Source organism: Anas acuta, chromosome 2 (assembly GCF_963932015.1).
Source record: "Anas acuta chromosome 2, bAnaAcu1.1, whole genome shotgun sequence".
Classification (NCBI taxonomy): Eukaryota; Metazoa; Chordata; class Aves; order Anseriformes; family Anatidae; genus Anas; species Anas acuta.
In genome coordinates, this window is record NC_088980.1 from 58661763 (window position 1) to 58680630 (window position 18868).

General features: G+C 41.4%; 1 protein-coding gene across 3 annotated transcripts in view; it reads left to right on the forward strand.

Annotated features, from left to right (window-relative positions):
* The window catches only part of GLI3 (GLI family zinc finger 3), a 217308-nt gene that overhangs the window by 18232 nt on the left and 180208 nt on the right, over positions 1-18868 (forward strand). For all 3 annotated transcript variants that reach the window (XM_068674893.1, XM_068674892.1, XM_068674894.1), the window contains exon 2: positions 3240-3402. In XM_068674893.1, the coding sequence (XP_068530994.1) occupies positions 3279-3402 (124 nt within the window). In that variant the 5' untranslated portion in view covers positions 3240-3278. The remainder of the gene's footprint in view (positions 1-3239; positions 3403-18868) is intronic.

Here is an 18868-nt window from a genome sequence, read left to right on the forward strand (position 1 = left end):
ATTTTTTCGGGCACCATATTGGTTTCCAGTTGTCTGCTTCCATATCAGACGTGCTTGGCAAAACACCCCAAAACGCATGCCTTCTATCGTTAGTCCTGCAATCTCCCTGGTTTTTCTGCCTTCTGCTGCCGTGCTTATCATCACGTAGCTGATGCAGCGCTGATGGAGCTGCTGGAGTTCTTGCAGATGCCCTTGGACCACGCGCATGGGTTGGGAGCAGAGGGAGGAAGGCACAGGAGGGAACGCCTGCAGCCATCGACTAGTGATGCAGAGTGGGACTGAGCAAGAAAGTTTACTTTTGTGATGCTCTCTCTTCAGTGCTGACATTAATAAAACAGCCTCCTATATGTAAACTCAGCAGACATGAACCAGAACAGGTACCAAGAGCAGATGTTTATATTAGCACATAGCCAATTCTGCAATTTTCTGTCCAAAATTCCACTTCAGCTGCTACTTCAGACCTGCATGCTGCACCATTGTCCACGGTAGGTAGCGTACAGCAGGAAGGTGATAGAGAGTGTTAGGAAATACAGGATTACATCTCCTAGTCGTCTCTGCATTAAAACAAACAAAAAATGAAGGAATGGATGGATGCCTCTCTGGGCAGCCACATGTTGCTCTTGAATTACAGATGATCCAAGGGTGCATTTTAGGAGATTAAAGCGGTGTTACTTTCTTACTGTACCTTTGTGTCTGTCCTATTCTGGGCAGCACTAGGATCAGGTTGTAGCGGAGGCACTGTCCTGCCGTGGTGGAGAGGGGAAGGAGGAGGAGATATGTGTTTCTTGCTCCTATCTGCCCAGACATTGGTGTTTCAGGAGGTGGTGGACTGCCATAGACACCTGTCAGCATTTTCATGGCCTTTGCCCATGTGTTTCGTGCCACTCTGCTGGCCTTGTGAAGTGGGGTGCAGTATGTGGCGTCTTCCTTTTTAGCTGAGGAGCGGCTACAATTGTCTCCTTTCATGACTGTTAGCCAAAGACACAGGCTTGGGGACTGAGGACAGAAGAAAATGAGGGAGAAATTCTGCAGCTTCCCCCTCTGAGCTCTCACACAGCCAAACTCATTGATGTAAATGAAAACGCTGCCTCAATAGATGACTTGGCCCTTAGAATGCCAAACAGATGAAAAATAGCCACAACTGGAAATGTATAGCTTTCAAAACTCCTTCAGAGAAAGCCTTGAAATTTGTTCTTTTTCAAGAATATGACGTAACTCAAATGGCAGTAGTCAGAGCACGCTGAAGGACTAGCTTGTGCACTGGCTAGAGAATGGGCAGTGGCAGATTTTGAAGCTCATGTGGCCAAGGCTGTGCAGAGAAAACCAGCATGTTCTGGGCTGCATGAGTTGCAAAGCTTGGCAGCAGTGCTAGCTTCTCCTGGTCTCTGCCATCACAAGGCACTGAGAAGTGCAATGTGAATGAAAATTGACCGAAGCTGTGAATGCTTTTGCATAGGCTCTGCAAAGGGAAAGAGGGAGAAAGCATATGAGAAATGTGGAAAGGTCCTCTTTACAAAGCTTGTGTGAGATCTCACCTCAAGGTTTGAGCATTGTTGGGTACAAGTGAGGGGTGATTTGAGTATTGTTAGATCTCTCCGGCTTCGTATTTGAAGACACCTGACATCCCCTTCATGTACCGTGTTCTGTTACAAGTCATTTCTCAGGTCACAATAATATTTACTGCACTTTAACAGGTAGGTCTTGAAAGTACTCTTGAGTGTGTTCTGTCCAGGCAGACAAAGCTCCGTTATGCTTAGTTTTTAGCCAGGGAGAAACTGGAGGGGGAAAAATTCCTTGCCGAAGGGTAGACCAGTAGGTCAGTGGCAGGGAGGCTCTGGTATCTAGTCCAGTTCTTTGGCTGTGTTGCCTAGCTGAATAATGATTCATTTAGTGATTGGGCTCCTCTTTGATCCCTACTGTATAACAATGAGGCTTTGGAGTGTTTTATTGTGCTATTAAAAAGAACTCCTACCAGGGAGGTGGGAAAGGGGAAGGTTTACTAGACAGCTGTGTTTGTGATGAATTGGCTTTGTAGCCTTTTTTTTTTTTTTTGCCTTTTTTTTTTTTTCTTCCCGGACTGTCAGAATTGGGGAAACAGGTTGCTAATGTAATTACACTTCATTATAGTTCAGTTTGTGGCTTGTTTTGAAGCCTTTGTTACTTGAATTTGTTTAAATCTTGTTCTAGAACAGCACAATTTACTTCCATCTCGGACCTGCTTAGCTAACGACTGCAGTGCTGTTTGGAGCTGGAAACGTGCTCTTTAATTTATTACTGATTTTTGTTGTTGTTGGATAGGATCTTGTCCAAAGTACCCCGGCACAAGCACTTCAGCTCTAAGCATCGTGTGTGCTAAATACCAGTTATTGGTGGAAAGCTCACATGGATGGCTTGGTGTGCATCGAGTGAGCGGTCTCGGTGGCCTGGTGAGGCTGCACAAGAAGTTGTGCCATTTGGGATGCTTGTGGGCTTCTTAGGTTTACGTCATGAGTATAAAACCTCTGAGAAGAAGGTGAAGTGATCTGAGGGGTATAAAATGAACGTGTCGCTGGAGATGGCCCTGAGAGGAGTCAGGGAAGGCAGAATAATCAGACAGGCCCCTCTGCAGGGCTTTCCATTTTCAGAGTTTTCATGCGAAGGAAAGTGATCTCATTAGCTGCCACTAGCAATAATATTTGCCTTTCCCTGTGGTTTTCAGGGTGTTGCTCCAATGCACTTTTGTTTGAGTTAGATTTCTGAACAAACAAAATGAGAGATGTTTACACAAGTAGGACAAGGTGTAGAGATAGACAGGATAATTCTTACTGCTTTGTGTTCAGATAGTGTGAATGTTGAAATTTAAATATTTGGCTTCTATAGTCAACATGAATGTCTGTCTGATTTCTTTTGCATTGTTCCAAAGTGCTGTGGACATAGGAGAAAAATACTGGCTTTTTTCCCCTGGGTCCATTAAAACCCTAGAGGCTTGAAAAAAAAAAAAAGACCTATCCATCAAGCAGTGTATAGGTTTGTGATGCTGATTCTCTTTAAAGGCAAACATACTTGCGTTTAGTGTTAGCTTTTCCTTGAATTCCTCAGGAATTCATGCATGCAAACCTGATTTGATGAGCAACCAGAAACGTCCTCTGGCCTGCTAACACACTTGTGCTGCAGGCTCTTCTTCAGTTGAGAAGTGTGACGGGTTTGGGGCTAAGCTTTCCGATGGTCCTTAAAGCGTACAACTCTCTTGTTTCATTCAGGTATTAGGACAAGGAGAGCTGAAGTAATGAGAAGTCACCATGGAGGCGCAGTCCCATAGCTCTACCACGACGGAGAAGAAAAAAGTGGAGAATTCCATCGTGAAATGCTCCAGTCGAACAGATGTCAGTGAGAAGGCTGTTGCCTCCAGCACAACTTCCAATGGTGAGTAACAGCAGGGATTTACTAGAAGCCAAACCTACGGTAATTTTATGTTCACTACATTCCTTGTGAATTGAGCGTTTGCACCTGGATTGGTGTTTGTTCTAAGGAAAGGCTAAAGAAAACAAACGGGGGGGGGGTGGTAATGGAAAAGTGGTAGGACACAATAAGGCCTGTTTTGGCATCAGGCATGGTCTTTTTTCTTCCAGATGTTCTAATTTGAGATGTAAATGTGCAAAGTTATTTATTATAGGAAGTTCCTGTTTTCGGCGTTTTGGAAATTGTCTTGATTAGCCTGGCAGGGTTTGTGAGCGCTTTGTGTTTTACCATTGAAATCTCTTACACTAGTTGGATAATTAGTTAATACAAAAGAGACAGAAGTAGCCCTGTCAAAATTAATGGCGAAGGGCTTTTGTCTTCTCTTCTTCTTTCACAAATAAACTTGCTCCTCCCAAAGTGCTGCCCCCACCTCCACAGAGTTCTTTAATGGCCAGCAAGAAACCATCAGGCTACGAGCATATCCTCCCATGAGTTCATTTCAAAGTTGTGAATGCACAACTTGTTGATTTGCAAAAATGGAGTAGTTTACTTAATTCTCCACAGAGATTACCTCACTTGACAATTTTTACTTATTTTTTTTTTACTATTCTCTGCTTCTCCAGAGAGTGTGTGAGAGCAAGCCCAGCCCTTTCATTGTTCAGTTTAAGAGGGCCAAGTGTATTGGTCTCTGCTAACACTAAACTCCCTTTGCAAGCTAAGAAAAAAAAAAACTGCTTGAAGAACTGCAGGCAGAGTTTGGCCCTATGGTTTTTGGGTAGCTGCAGATGAGCTATTATTTGGTGTTTGGTTGGTTGGTTTGTTTCCAAATGAGTCCAGTAATTGCTACAAATGGAAAATGGCTTTCTGCATATTTTGGAGACCTGGTGGATCCCTGGCAAAATGTTTTCTGTCCACCCTTTCTGCTTCTGTCATGCTCACTCCGATATCTGGTCTTGTCCAGGTCAGTTTCTCACTTCAGTAACTTGAAGAAAGGTTTGTGCCTTCTCAGAGAGCCATCTGTCTCCAACTTGTGTAAAGCAGAAAATCCACGAATCCTCCAGCCATACTAGGGGAGGAATCTCTGTGGGTCAGTAAAAATTAGATGGCACATGTCACAGCATCCTTCTATGTGAACTGGACTTCAGATTCAAAGCAAACTCAGCACCTGCTGACCTAATAGTTCAAGTTGATCCCCAGGAGAATACAGAAACTTTTGAACAGCTATGGAAAAAGTTGCATCAGTTTTCTAAGGCAGATGAAATTAGATCCTCAGCTGGTGTAAGTCATCACGGATCCATTGCTGTCAATAGAATTACAGAGGTTCACATTAGTTGAAGAGATCCCCATTGTGTTGTGTTTTTTTTTTTTTTTTTTTTTTTTTTTTTTTTTCAATAATAGGATTTTCCACATTGGCCCAACTTCTCAAACAGATGCACACTTACACACGTACACATATTCTTCCATGTGTTGAGGGGCTTGTGCTCAAACTCAATATTGGCACACGTCTCTTGACTGTTTGGGCTAGCTTTAGCAGTATCATCAAACGTTTCAATTAAATTAGAGGGCCACAAGTAAAGCCTTCAGGATGTTTTTGCCTAATTCTGACATTTGGTTTACTAAAACCATTTGGTCAAATCATTTTCTCTCTGTTCTACCTATCAGCTTATTGGGAGTTATAAGTTTGTATCTACCTGCTGCATCTGCATGGTGTATTACTGCATGTCAGTGTCATCAAACTCCCAGGAGCTGAAAAGATTCTAGGTCTAATAAATAACTAGAAAATTTTGTCACTGTAATTTTCTCCCGTTAATGGATGGAGATGTTAATGTGGTACACATCCTGGGGCCTAAGCCTGTGTTTGTTAAGGTAGTAACCTCTTACTTTCAGTGGATAAAGGTTGGTCTTCTTGCAAGAGTCTTTTTATACTGGAAGTCACCAGGACCTCCAAGGTCTGGGTTTCTAATCTGCCTTCATGTGTAACTAAGCAAAAAAAATTCAGAGGTACAGGGTTGGGCTTCACAGGGATAAAAATTCCTTCCTGGAGACTAAGAATTTTCTCTTGGTCTAAAGGTTTCATGGAGCATGTACCAAAACAAAATCTACTACCAAAACTTTAGGAATTTAAGCATGAGTTTTACTGTTGCAGTGTTTTAAAGTTTTGCTTCTTGCAGATGTGATTGTCATGATAATAAATTTTGGTTACAAAGAACCAATTTGCATGAGACCTGAGCTTGCATCCCATTTGCATCTTTTGTTCTTAATGCTGGAATGAGTATTACTACAGAAACATCATCAGTTGATACAAGACACCACTCCTACAAAACTTGCAGGTTTTGTTGATTCAGTGCCTGCTTTTTGCAGGGGGCTGTGGTTATGTTAAATTGTTGTGATTTGCATTTGAATGCTCTCTTAAACAAGGTAAGATACCTTTAAAAATAACAGAGAAACAGAATCAACCTTGCTGTCTTTGTCAGGAGACTCTGCTGTGCTTGCAGAGCGACATCTGCCTATCATACCAATGTCACCTTGTAAACATGTCTAATATCAGTGTTTCTCTTTCTGGACAACACATTAATTAGCGAAGTTTGAAGGGTAACATGTACTTGAGTGACAGCTGTCTGAGAGACAGCTCTGCTGTTTTCTGAAATAGCCAGAACTTGGCTCATAAATAAGTTGAAAGCTATTAGTTATGTTTTTTTTTTTTTTTTTTTTTTATGAAAAGCTTGCAATTGTGAAAAAGCATACATTAATGACAAAGAAAATACCATTATTTCAACAGTTCCCCAAAGTGGGTAACACACCCAGTAGTAGAAACTATTTTAAAATGAATGCTGGGTGTGGAAACCTTTTAAATCTTACCATGTGCAAACTGGGTACTGAAGAGCCTGCTTTAAGACCTATGTGCAAGGTAAAGGAGGTGGGGAAGGTGAAGTGGAAGGGCAGCTGGTGTTAACCCTAACTCTGCAACGAAAGGTATGAGTCTGGACTTGGGGATGCCCCTCACAAGGCAATAGCTGCCCAGTGGGCTCCAGCAACAAGCAAGCATGGCCAGAGTTTGTTAGCCACTTTTGCTGAGTTACTGTGCCTGCTTAATGCAAAAAGATTTCTGCTGCACTCACCTATCCACAAGCTCTTACTCTATCGCTAAGATGCTTGCACTGTGTTAGATAAGGGCCTGCCAGCATTTCCATTATCAACCCTTAATTTCAGGGATTTATAACTAAGCCATTAAAATGTGCTCCAGGCCCAAACATGCGGGGAAGGTCTTAGTGCTGGAGCAAATTAAAACTTCTTTTAAAACACGTGTGATCAAAAAAAATATTAAAAAAACAATAATCATAATTTGTAAAAACAAAAAAATCTTTGGTGCACTCTGATGCCTGGTGGGACTTTGTAATTTGGAACCTCTCTTACTTTGTTTTGAATTTGTCTTTGCAGGCTTTTGATCTTTTCTACTGGGTGCTTCGTTTAGTGTATCTCAACCAAACTGCACGTGGTTTGCTAGGATGTATTTCTCTGCAAATTTCGTTTCCTCCTTCTTTGTTTGACTGCTATGTTTAGTTGCTGCTAGGGGAAAAAAGGTGAAGAAAACTGCTAACTGAGCTGCTTATTCACAGAAGGCTGCATGAGTAAAACTTTTTGCTAGGGTATAAGATAAGCTTACTCTGTTGAGTGATTTGGTAGCCTCAGACTGATCTGCTTTGGTAAAGTAACAGATAAATACGTTTTTTTATGTCCTGACCACATCACTGGTATCATATGGGAATAACGAGGCTGGGGTCTTGGTCTGCCTTGCTGCCCTGGTGCAGTGCAGTGCAGTCAGGCCTTCTCTTTTTGTGCACGCATCCCTGCCATGATTCATGATTGCAGTGATAGTCTTGGGGCATCAGAAACGGTAAGACCCTGTTCCCTGCAATGTCTGTGCGTGGATTTAGGTCATCGTCCTGAAAACTGCTGCATGCACAGAAAGGTTTTCAAGTGGTGCATGGAGCGGCTTTCTGAAGAGAAGTGTATCTCTGAATATGTTCAAGTTAGCTTTACGCTCCCCTCGGGGAGCCTTCGGCTAATAGTGCAGGTCATGAAACCTGTGTTGCTGGACCTCTGTTGGATCATGTGGCACTTCCTGTAACGTTAGGTAATCCTAAGGTTAAAAAGCAGCCTTCAGGCGAACGCTTTCAGCATTGCAGGGATGTGCACGGGGAGCTGCCTTGTGCTGAAGTGTATCGAGTGCTGACATGGGCAGGTTCAGTCTCGGCTGCTCGTACACGCCTGATCAGCAGCACACCAGGGTGAGAGCAGTGCAGTCAGGTCTTGAGCTCCTCTCCAGCAACTTCTCAAACAACTGCCTTGCTTTGGGCATGGGAATAGCCCCACTGGGCCCAGTGTGGGTATTTGCATGCTTACAGTTAGGCAGCAGCTTTAATGCTGTCCCGGGCTGGCCACCTCAGTGCTCCGCTCTGCTCTGCTTTGTGGGTGAACCAGATTTATTGCTACAATACATCCTAAGAGGTGTTGACCAAAAAAAAAACCCTACGCAAACCCAACACAGCCCTTATCTACATGCAATTTATTTTTTTCACTGAATCTGCAGTATAGATACAACTGATTATTCATTTTATTTTCTGAAAAGTACAGGGAATTACTGTGCAGGGTGAATTAATGCTTTTACGGGGCAAACCTGTGCTCTGCAGCATTGCTTGGAGAACATTAGGAGATTTTAATACTGTGTTTAGCCTTGAATTATTTGCTACTTGGCTTGTGAGTTTTGTCAGTGACTAAAATGTTTTCCACTTTTGCACATTTTGACTCAAAACTGATTTTTTTAAAGTTGCCATAGAACAATGAAGTTATTGTATAGGGACTCCTTCAGCGTCTGACAGGCAAGCACTTATTTTCAGTTTGATGTGTTTTGTCTAGTTTTTGACCCGTGAGCTCGTTCCAGTGTAATCTGATATTTCTTATTAACCTATTACTCTGCCTTAGAAAAAAAGCTAATTATAAACGTATGTAGGTTGTGGACTTGACTACCTTTATCAGAATCAGATAGTTATTGAGAACATGCTTTAAAGTGATAGAAAGCAGAAATTATTATCTTAATGATGATGTAACTTAAAACCAAGCTTGATAGATGAATAAATGAGAGGAAGTTCATTCGTCCACTTTGATTCTTTTAGAAGAAGAGCCAGCTTCATCCAAGTCTCTTTTTTTCCTTTTTCCTAATAGTTCTTTCAGGATTGAATGAGGAGAGTATGCGGCAGCCTGCAACTCCATAGGAATCACATTTCCTGTTTAAACTTTCAGTTGGTTACCAGTCCTGCTGCTTGCTTTCAAGCTCACCATAAAGTAGGTGTTAATCATAATGCCCATTCGTGGCCCCCTAGCTGGATTGATGTGCTCAGGGTCCTGTTGAGAGGTCAGGGTTCAAAAGAGATTGTTGGGTATCAAGAAACGTTGCCTGTGCTATTTTAGCGGCCTGCAAATTGAGTCCCAGAATGATTATATGAGACCTGATTCCGCACAGCGATCAGGAGATCCCCTCCTCCTCTGCTGGAATCAAAGGGAGCTGAGAGGCCCCACTCGCTTCTCGTTTTCAGGTGAGGGAGGAAACAACAGCCTTTAGTATTAGATATTGGAAGTGACAGTCTCTGGTGTGTAAGTTTCTCTGAGATCTTTTCCTTTTTTTTTTTTTTTTTCAGCAGGACAGATATTCCAAGTAGCTCCCACCTGTAATGGTGACACATGGTACCATGAAAAGTAAGGGTAGAATAGTTACATCCAGTGGTATCAAACAGTCATGGGAGAGACCTGAACGTAAAAGATTTTGTGCATGCTTCTGTTCTAATAATTTCAGCCAGATCCTATGAGAATAACCTCAAAGACGGTACCTATCCTTGGGGAGGGTAAGCTCTCCTGGTGCTTGGGAGTATCACAAGCAAAAGTAGTTGAGGTTGTAATTAAGTGTGGGCTGTGTGTCTTGGTATATTGTAATCTGATGTGAGTAGCTGATTAAATGCGTGTTCATTCAGAGCAGTGCACCCGTGGTCCTTTATGCTTACTAATAAAATTTCAGTCATCAAGTTAGGGTTTGTCGTTGACTGTAATAACTCATTCTGCCTGATGCTATTTTCCAGCGTTGTTCCTCAGCGAGCCAGCCCTACCAGTATCCCGCTCTAAACAAAATGATCTGCAAGTGCAATACAGTATTGCTTCATTAATTCTGCAGAGATTTCCCTCCTGTTTTCCCCCCTTCTTTCCCCTCCCTATAGTGGTTAATAGCATAAGGGATATTAAATGTCAATCCCGCTGTATCCCTTTGCAAGTTCCAGAAAGAGATGATTGAGTGGCTTATCCTTGCAATCACTGTAATCAGTAAATAATGACTTAACATCCTGCTGGATAACACGAGGTGGAATTGGCAGAAAACATTAGTTAGCAGTACAGTCTTGCCACCTGAACAGGGTGGGGGTTAAATTTAGTGAATTATATACTGGGAACGTTTTTTGTTTGTTTTTTTTTTCTTGAAGAGAAACAAAACCCAACAACGACGAAAAAATCGCAGCACCCAACAACCATGTTACAGTTGTACCTGGGTTGTGAAATAGAGTAATATGACAACAAAAAGGCTCAAAATGGGTCTCTGCAGTATAGCAGTGGTGCTTGCTTTGCAGGAGCCCAGCACTCCCATCAGACCTGAAAAAATTCAGGCCTTGCAAGCCCCAGCACTAGGCTGGGGAGCAACCCAGCTGTTAGGTTTTTAGTAGGAAAAGGGCTGCCGGCAGCTGCAGCCACGGTGGTGGCGTTAGCCTTGCAGGAAAAGGCTTGCTGCTGTTAAGTGCTGGTCTCTGGGGACGACATCCTGCAGGAAAAGGGGGCTCCGGATGACCCCGCTGTATCCAAAAGCACTGCACCTTCCTCCCGGCCGCTGGCAGGGGTGGCAGGCACAAGGGGGTGGCAGGCACACGCGTGCCAGGCGGCTGGGGGTGGTGGGAAGGGCCCAGGAGAAAGAAAAGCAGAAACCCTTTGCCTCCTAAAAGTTTTCCTGGGCTCTGAAAAGAGACCAAACTTGGGAATCTGAGAGTGAAGGAGCAATGTGGCGAAGATCTTCAAGTAAATAAAGAGATTTAAAAAAAAATCCTTCTAATTGACTTAAAACCAGGCAACCCCTCTGGCAGGCACAGTATTTGCTGTACAGTTTGAGCTGTGTAAATTAAGGCAATTGAAGTAATTAAATTACTTAACAGGTTTTTAAATGGCATTCATCTTTTCTTTTCTAGATGTTTTCTATTTCATATCTGTCTCCAGTTAAAAGGAAACAATCAGGCGTCAGTGTTGCATTAGATTAAGTTCCTGCTCTGTATGTTTCTGTTTACTTTTTTTTGATTTGTTTTGTTTTTAAGATACAGAACTTCAGCTTCTGCTTACATACAAATGGTTACTAAGTACGTATGCCAGTAAGTGGGAGAAGTAAGCTTAGGGTACGGTATGTGACTATGTAAAGGAGGTACTGCATTAAAACTGCATTCTCCGTCTTCTTTCCAAGTCCTATCTCATTATTTTGGGGTGGGGGGGAGGGAGATGCATGCTTCTTCCATCCCAGCTAAGAGGGACTGAGATGGATTTTATTACTTTCTTATTATCTTATTTCCCATTAAATGTCTGTGCCTTTGATGTATATATACTGCAAGTGGTCACAATTTAATTTGCAGATTCTGTGTTTGTTTGTGAGGCTGGCAGCTGAGAAGAATGTTGGCTTACTTGTAGATGTGATCTGGCCCTACTGATGCATGCATATTTCAAGTGTGCAGAGGCACTTTGAAAAAGAGAAGGCTACAGGAAATACTGTTTTTTGTTCAGATGATTTTAAAATATGACTTGTAAGGCTTTAGGGAACAGGTTTTCAAAAAGCAGTTCCTAATCTTCTGCCTGCTATCAGCCGGAGCCTTGCTACACGGGAGCTGCGTGTGCACATTCTTTGCACATGCCAACCACTTAAAATCTGCTTGCTTCCATTCATGTGGTACGACTTGCCGTGCATGTAACAACCGTCCCGCTTTCAGCCGTGTTGTAAATGCAAAAGCTAAAGTCCCGTGTATGCAACGCTTTAATGTATGTCTGGGTATACCAAACTGAGGGGATTTTTCCGTTTTACTGAACGGAATGGATTTGTAGTGATGGGGTTTTTTCTAACATGAGATGCTAAATTACTAGAACTTAAGCAGGTATTATAAATTGCGTGCCTCTCTCTCCCCATCGTGTACTTGCTTTTCTGTTCTTTTCCAGCATAGGGGTTCATACATAACAACAGAGGATTTTGCAGAAAAGTTGCTTCTGGTCCTGACTGCTAGCATTTTTCCCTCCTTGGTGTCTCTCTTTTCGTTCCTTCTTTCTCTCCTTTTTCTTCTCTTTTTTTTTTTTTTTTATTCTTTCTTTCTTCCTTTTAGTTTTCAGAAAGTTGAGTTCCATCCCAATTATTAAATCTTCGGAGACCATTCCCACATGGTTCTGTAAATGGTAGCTTCATCCTGAGTTCTTTCATCTCTTTTCCTGCTCTCCTGGCTTGACAGTTGAAAAGGTCTGACTGTGCCACACAATGGTTTGATTGGTTTCTCTAGGGGAGGCTTTACCCTGCCTCATCATTCGCCAGGCAGGTGGACCAGAAAGTCTCTTGATTCTTTTGTTGCCTCTCAAAGTCCGAGGTCTTTGACTGAATAAATCCTCCGTCATGGGATAATTTGCTAAAAGGAGACTGAAAGATGTGAGAGAAAAGCCTCACTACTTGGGTGCTGAATTAATGAAATAACTGGGCCTTAGAGTTTGCAATTGAAAAATCACCAGGAATGCAATGGGTGGAGACAGACTGCAGAATGCAAGGCTGTTGCTTCCCCGTAATAAACTATGAGAGCTTTAAATGATATTGCTAAATACGCCGGCTCGCCTGGCAGCCTCTGGTTATTTGCATTTGTAGCCCCATTCTGCAGGGGAAGCCCGGGCCGAATAAAAGGCGTTTTGGTGCAGCCTCTAGTTAGTCATTAGATTATTACGAGGGGCCGGGAAGAATTCCATATGACAGAACTAGGGTTGAGTTAACACAGGACGAAAAGTAATTTACAGATAGGCTGTCCTCAGCCATCTTCGTAGACCCTGATAAGGTTTCATTTCAGAATGGATAGGCGACATTTCCACTTACGGGCCCATTCTGCGACACCTGTGATAACAGCTTCTGGATCCTAATTGAAATTGGTTTCAAAATGGATTTTCACTTTTCTCTGTCTGTGGAAAATATTGAATGGACTCAGAGCTGCCACAGAGAATCCCAGACCTTGGAAAATGGAGCAAGAAGCCAGGATCATCTTTCATAACTGTGTCGATGATATGACAGTTTTGTTATCTGTCTTATTAATGAAATCATTGATCACCTGATGAGGGAGATAATAAACTACATTTTGCTGCCGTTCAGGAAGCTCAATTAGATTTTTTTTGAAAATACGGAAAGGGGGGAAGCCAAACCAAAACAATGAAGTGACAATTTTAAGGTCTATTTACAACTTCTCCTTTGCAGAAGATTTTCAGACAGAAGAAGTCCCCGAGACTGTAAAATGCTGACTGCATCTTGAGCTTATTTAAAGTAGAAAGGAGGAAAGAAAGCCTGGTACTTGTGCTAAGACTTAGTTATTGGTTTTTTGTTTTTAACAAACTGCACTGAGTAAATAACACTTAAGTCGTAGTAAGTGCCATGGAAACTCAGATGAAGTGAGAAACAATGGAGCTCGATTTTAGCTGAAGTGGGATTAGCGAGCGAACGCCCTGAATGCCCTGCCGTGGACAAAGGCCGCCGCTCAGGGTAGCAAATGCTTGCCGGGAGGATGGTTCTCCTGAAAATGATTTCTCCTTTAAATATGGATGTCAGTCTCTAGGCGTCAGAGCCGCTCGGGCATCTTGGAAAAATAAGTTCCTTTCTGTCTGTTTTGTGCTAATGGACTTCAGAGGATTTTTAAATGCGAGCAGAAGTACTAAGTTGCCTGCTTGGGACAAAGCGGGCAGGCTTAGGAAATAAAATAGGGAAGGATTTTGCGATAACGTTGTTTCCCTGTTTATTTTCTAATTATTAGGGAAAGGGGTAAATCTGCTGTTTGTGCTCGGTTGCTCTGGAATGTGCGCTGTGTTCCTTGAGGAAGGTAGGAAGGGCGAGTTTTTCTGAAGAGGGATGCCGGTGACTTCTCATATTTCACTCTGAATTGTATCCTAGGTGTCTCTTCAGCCTCTCTGCTAGCGTGGGTCAATCTAGCCCCCTTTTTAAGCTTGAAAGAGGAGCTCTGATCAAAGGCTTTAATGATGTCACTGATCTCTGGTGATTGATTAGGAACAGAAGTTCTGGAGCATTTTGCATGTCCGCCTTTTCCTTATCACTTCAAATCCATTAGTGCCTGCCCATTAGAGTAGCTTTCAATCAGGGGGAAAGAAAGGCAACAAAAAAAACCCCACGTGCTTATATACGTGTGTGTATGTGTGTGTGTGTGTATATATATATATATGTATATATACTCCTGGTGTGTATGTACATATAAAGAAAAATAATAGTAGAGCTGACAGGGTTCATTGTCTGAGCTACAAATTTATTTTTCTTTAATGTAAAGGGAAACATTTTTTATTGGTCTGTGTTGAAACAAGAAGGTATTTATTAATTGCTAAACTTAGGCATAATTCTCCCCTGCTCTTCTGCAGCAGCTCTAAATTCATATACGTGTAGGTCCCTGTCTACAGTGGGTTTTTGGCAGCTTTACCTTCTTTTACTATAGTTTACCCAGAGCAGAATCAGGCCCATGCTTTTTATGTCTTTGCTGGGCTGCGATGTACTTAAGATCCAGTGTGTGTGCCAGTTGCTCAGAGATACTGTTAATTAGAGATTTAAAAATAAATATTTTACATGTACATCTCTTGGAAGTTCAGAGTTAGCCAAAATGTATGCTAAGCTGTTTGAAAGATTAAAAAAAAAAAAGTCTTTCACTCTATGGGAAGAGGGGTCCTCTGGCTGTCAGCTGTGGGAGAGGTTGTGAAATCGGTTTTTCTCCTGTAAGTAAGGGTGGTGTGTGTGAGCAAGTGATGCAGGATGGAGTGTGAAGGGTTTGGATGTGACTTCACCGTGGCATGGACAAGGAAAACGGGTAGTGTGAAGCAGGAGTCTGTTCCTGAATATCCTACTTTTAACAGCATATTCTGATTTAAATGAAGAACTTAAAAACTCTGCACAGGCTTTAAAAATCTTGAGTTAATTAATTATTCTGGTAAATTGAAGCTCTCAATATGTAGGATAATTCAAAAATGTTAATGTTATTTTCATGTATCTCTTTTCCCCTTTCTTTTCTGAGAGGTTGGTTCATTTTTTTTCTCTCTCTCTCAAATCTCCTCCGCTCTCTCTTCTACTGTTGTGCATTTCACACCAGGAGATGACAAGTCTTGTGATTGCAGCAGAGGCAATTGAAAGAAAATAAAAAGAGAGTTCTTTTTCTCTGGTGCTGGCCCATGAACATACCGTAAAAATTGGATTAGACACACCTAGAGTTGGGATTGATTGCATCTTGAATGGGAAATTAGAACATCTGAAAAATTCCTTTTTGGATGGAACAGAAGCACAAGAAGGAAAAGTTGGATGGAAACCAGAGAAGAACTGTAAATCACTATTAAAGTTACTTCCTATGGTTTACCATTGGCTGTCAAAGAAAATTGCCTCAGGCTTGTTTATAGCTAATTCCCTCTATAGAAAACTTCAATTTGTGGACTGGCCTCTGAACGGGATTGATAACTCTGTTTATAGACCAGGATGGGTATCTAAAGATAACAGATAATGCAAATGAGCCCTTTTTTGATAAGCCAGGGAAGCAATTATGGATACAACTTGGTTGATGGATTCCAGAGTGCCTTTTCGCAGATCATAGATTTTTTTTTTTGCATTATACTTTTCTGAGCAGTGTTGGAAAAACAAAATCAAAGTCACTTGAATAGAACTAAGAAGATGGAGCGGTTGATATGGCCAGCTTTCCTGCTACTTGCAAACACGGTGAATCAGATTAAAATATAAACAGGCAGTCCTCAGCCTTCTCTGGAAGAAATATGATTTGATAAAACGTGCATTTAATATTCAATTTACAGTTTCACCCAAAGTGTGTAAACCTAGGTGTCCCATGGGAGTTCACAGCCCACTCCGGATTTAATTCGGATAAAGTGGTCCATGTAAGCTGACCTTCTGGTTTCAAATCTGTATTGCTCCTCAAGGGGAGAAGCACAGAGGCTTGACCCTGTGAGTTGTTCAGTGTCTCCTGGGAAGTTCTCAGCACCTTTAATGATGAAGCCTTTAATCCTGGGGTGCCTGCTGGCTGCAAGGCGCAGGCTCAGAAAGCAATCTTGCTGAGTGGCACCTTCCTCTCTCTGAGCTCCGTGGGTTTTCTGACTTGAAGTGACTGGGAAGCTGCTGCTTCTCCCAGTGGCATTGCTGTGTGTGAGGTCAGGGCAAGTCTCCTTCTCTGGACCACTGGAGGAAGGCGATCGTGTGCTTTGTTGAGAAGATACTGTGGGGGGAAAAGTCCATGGGCAGGTATAAGGGTGAGTGCTCTGGATGGAGGTACAGCAGCAGATGACTCTCAGTTTATTTTTTTAACTCTTTCAGTAAAAGTCTACGCATGAGAAGAAGCTGTACTGTGGAAATTATGTAACTTCAGCAAGTGTTACTTCGATGTATTCTCAGAAAACAGAGAGCAGCAGGATATGGACATCCAAAGTAGCTTTTCCTTACTGCCAAACAGTAAGGAAAACACCCTCTGAAGGTTAAGAGGCAACCACTTTTGAAGTTATGGTTCAGAACAGGGAGCGTGAATTGCAGAATCCCAAGTGAGATAAAGATGAGAGAGCCTTAATCCTATAAAAGTCGTGGCAAGGTGCATTCATAATCATAATTTAATATTGTTCGTTAGTGTTAAAACTGGCTTTATTTCATTTAGGGCCCCAATCCAAAACTCACTGAAAAACTGAAAGGATTTTTAGCAAGTTTAACTGATTCAAGCTTTAAATATTCAGTCTTATTTGTAGCTTTCCAGTTTCCTTACTCAAGCAAATGTATTTCATATGGTTCGCTTCAGTTTATGTTCTGGGCTCCTGACACCCTTTATTGGTGAACTATAATCTCCATCTCTGGTATAAAACGCAGTCTTGGCAATATTTTTTCTTCTAAAGATGTCTTATTTGAAAGTTCTTCTTTGTGATCAGAAAAAGAGAAAACAGTCTAATTGGATGAGTTAGTTACTATTCAGTTGTAATAATTAAAAATGACTCACTGTAATATTTTAGATTTCAGGAATTTAGTAGGGTACGAGCTTTGTGTCTATCATGAAGTCAGGGACATAACTGCCATCGACTTCCATGGGAGCAGCAGAAAGATGGCAGAAGTGAGCTGTAAGGGATTTTTTTTTTTTTTAATATTTAAACAGTCACAAGATGCTGTAAAGCTCATCAGTTTTTCACAGTCGCTTTCAGTAGCTTTCAGTAATGGTTCACACCTTTCACTGGAAAACAAAATTGAAACCAGCATAATTTTGCTTACAGAAATACCAAACTTCTAAGCTGTTCCTTAAATCCCCTTTTCAAGATGGGTGTGTGATGAATTATTTCTTATCTTCAGAGACTTTTGGCTGAAGAATTAGAATGGATGTTGTCATCTTTCAAACACAGTGACAGCTACAAGATCACAGTACCTCTGCCAAAAAAACCTACTTATGGTATTCTCCCGTGGCACTGGAATCCCCTAGTGGATTTTTCCCAACTTCATTCTCAGCATTCATCCAAAGCAAAGTCAGTGCCATGTTTTCCAAGTATTGGCCAAGGGAAAATATTTACAGTAGGTTGCCTTTCATATTTTCAATTTGATGTGGGTGAGCATCGTCTTTTGATGGTCCCTCTCCCTGAGCTTAAAATGTCTGCTCTGAGATTCTAGTTTGTTTCCTGAGATGATGATAGAGGTTAACATTGCATATATAAGAATGGGAACAATTTAAAAGTTCTGTTCTCAGCTTTGACCACTTTTTTTTTTTTTTTTTTTGATAGTTCAGAGGATAGGGGGAGGTAGGTTAGTTTCACTGCTTACATTTCCAAAGATGCTTTTCTTCAGCCATCTAACTTCAGCCAACTAACTAAAGTGGATTTCACTTTACAGCTTTCATACAATTTTTCTGCGACACTGGAAAAACTTTTTTTTTTTCTGAGAAATAACTTAGGTATGAAAGATACTGAAACATCACAAATAATGCAAGTATTTTAAGGCACTGTGGTTTATTGCTACATTTATCTTCAAGGCTCAAAACAGGTAATGAAATGAAGTCTACTTTAAAAATAAATAAATAAATACATAAAAATATATATAAAAGTGAATGCCATCTGTTACGAAAATATTAACAAATTCCACCAGGTGTTCCGCAAGAAATGCAGAGATACAGAAAGAGTGAAAGAAAAGGAGAAAAGCAGAAAAGAAAGAAAAAGGAAGGACAGAAAGAAAAGCAAGAAAGTAAGAGTTCTGTGCTCTTCTGTGCTGTTCTCATTTAAACATTTTTTAAATGATTGTTTTGGTTGTCATGATCACAGCATGTCTGATTTTTGAAAGATTAAGAACCTGTCAAAAACCAGTAGTTTAGCATTACTAGATGGAAGTCACTATTTTTCATTGGACTGGTACTTCATCTGCAGAAGTCCAAGAGCTTGTATATAGGTGCAGTGCAGTTGATACAGAGTATTTTTTCACTAATTTTCTCAATGAATCTCCAAAAAACAGTTCTATTTTAAACTCCCTAACTATAGTGGAGAAGTTACCTGTTACCTTCCAAGATCTGCAGACTTTTTGGGAAGTGAAGGCAGAACCTTGGCCCCAAGGGATAATAGAGCACAACATGGGCAATGTTTGATAGCTTTTTGCAGTCCTCATAAGCGCAGATCTTGTGCGTGGTCTGGCTATATGCAGTGCTGCATTTTACAGATGCTTCTGGATTTCCAAGGAATTTTGGCTGCTGTGGAAACCAAATCCTTGGCAGTCTGGTTGTGAGAGACCCCTGTCTTGCAGGATTAAACTTATTTTAACATGGAACATACCTAAACAATGAGAAATTTAGGCGATGGGGTGGGGAAAATTTTTATCCTTATTTTGTTGGATTTATACTTTGCCTTAACAGTAAAGAGAACAGGAAAATTGCTTTTCCTTGGCTTTGCTGGCGGAGTTGCAGAGGGTAGCAGTGTGTATATCTCAAGCTATCGAGCTGTAATTGAAACGGAGAACATTTAGATCTTAGCAGCAGTTAATTCTTCAAAATGTAAAGAGTCCTTGAAGTTAGGTGGATGTTAACTAAAGTAAACACAAGCCATAAAGAGGTATGAAATGACCTCACTGAGAATCTGT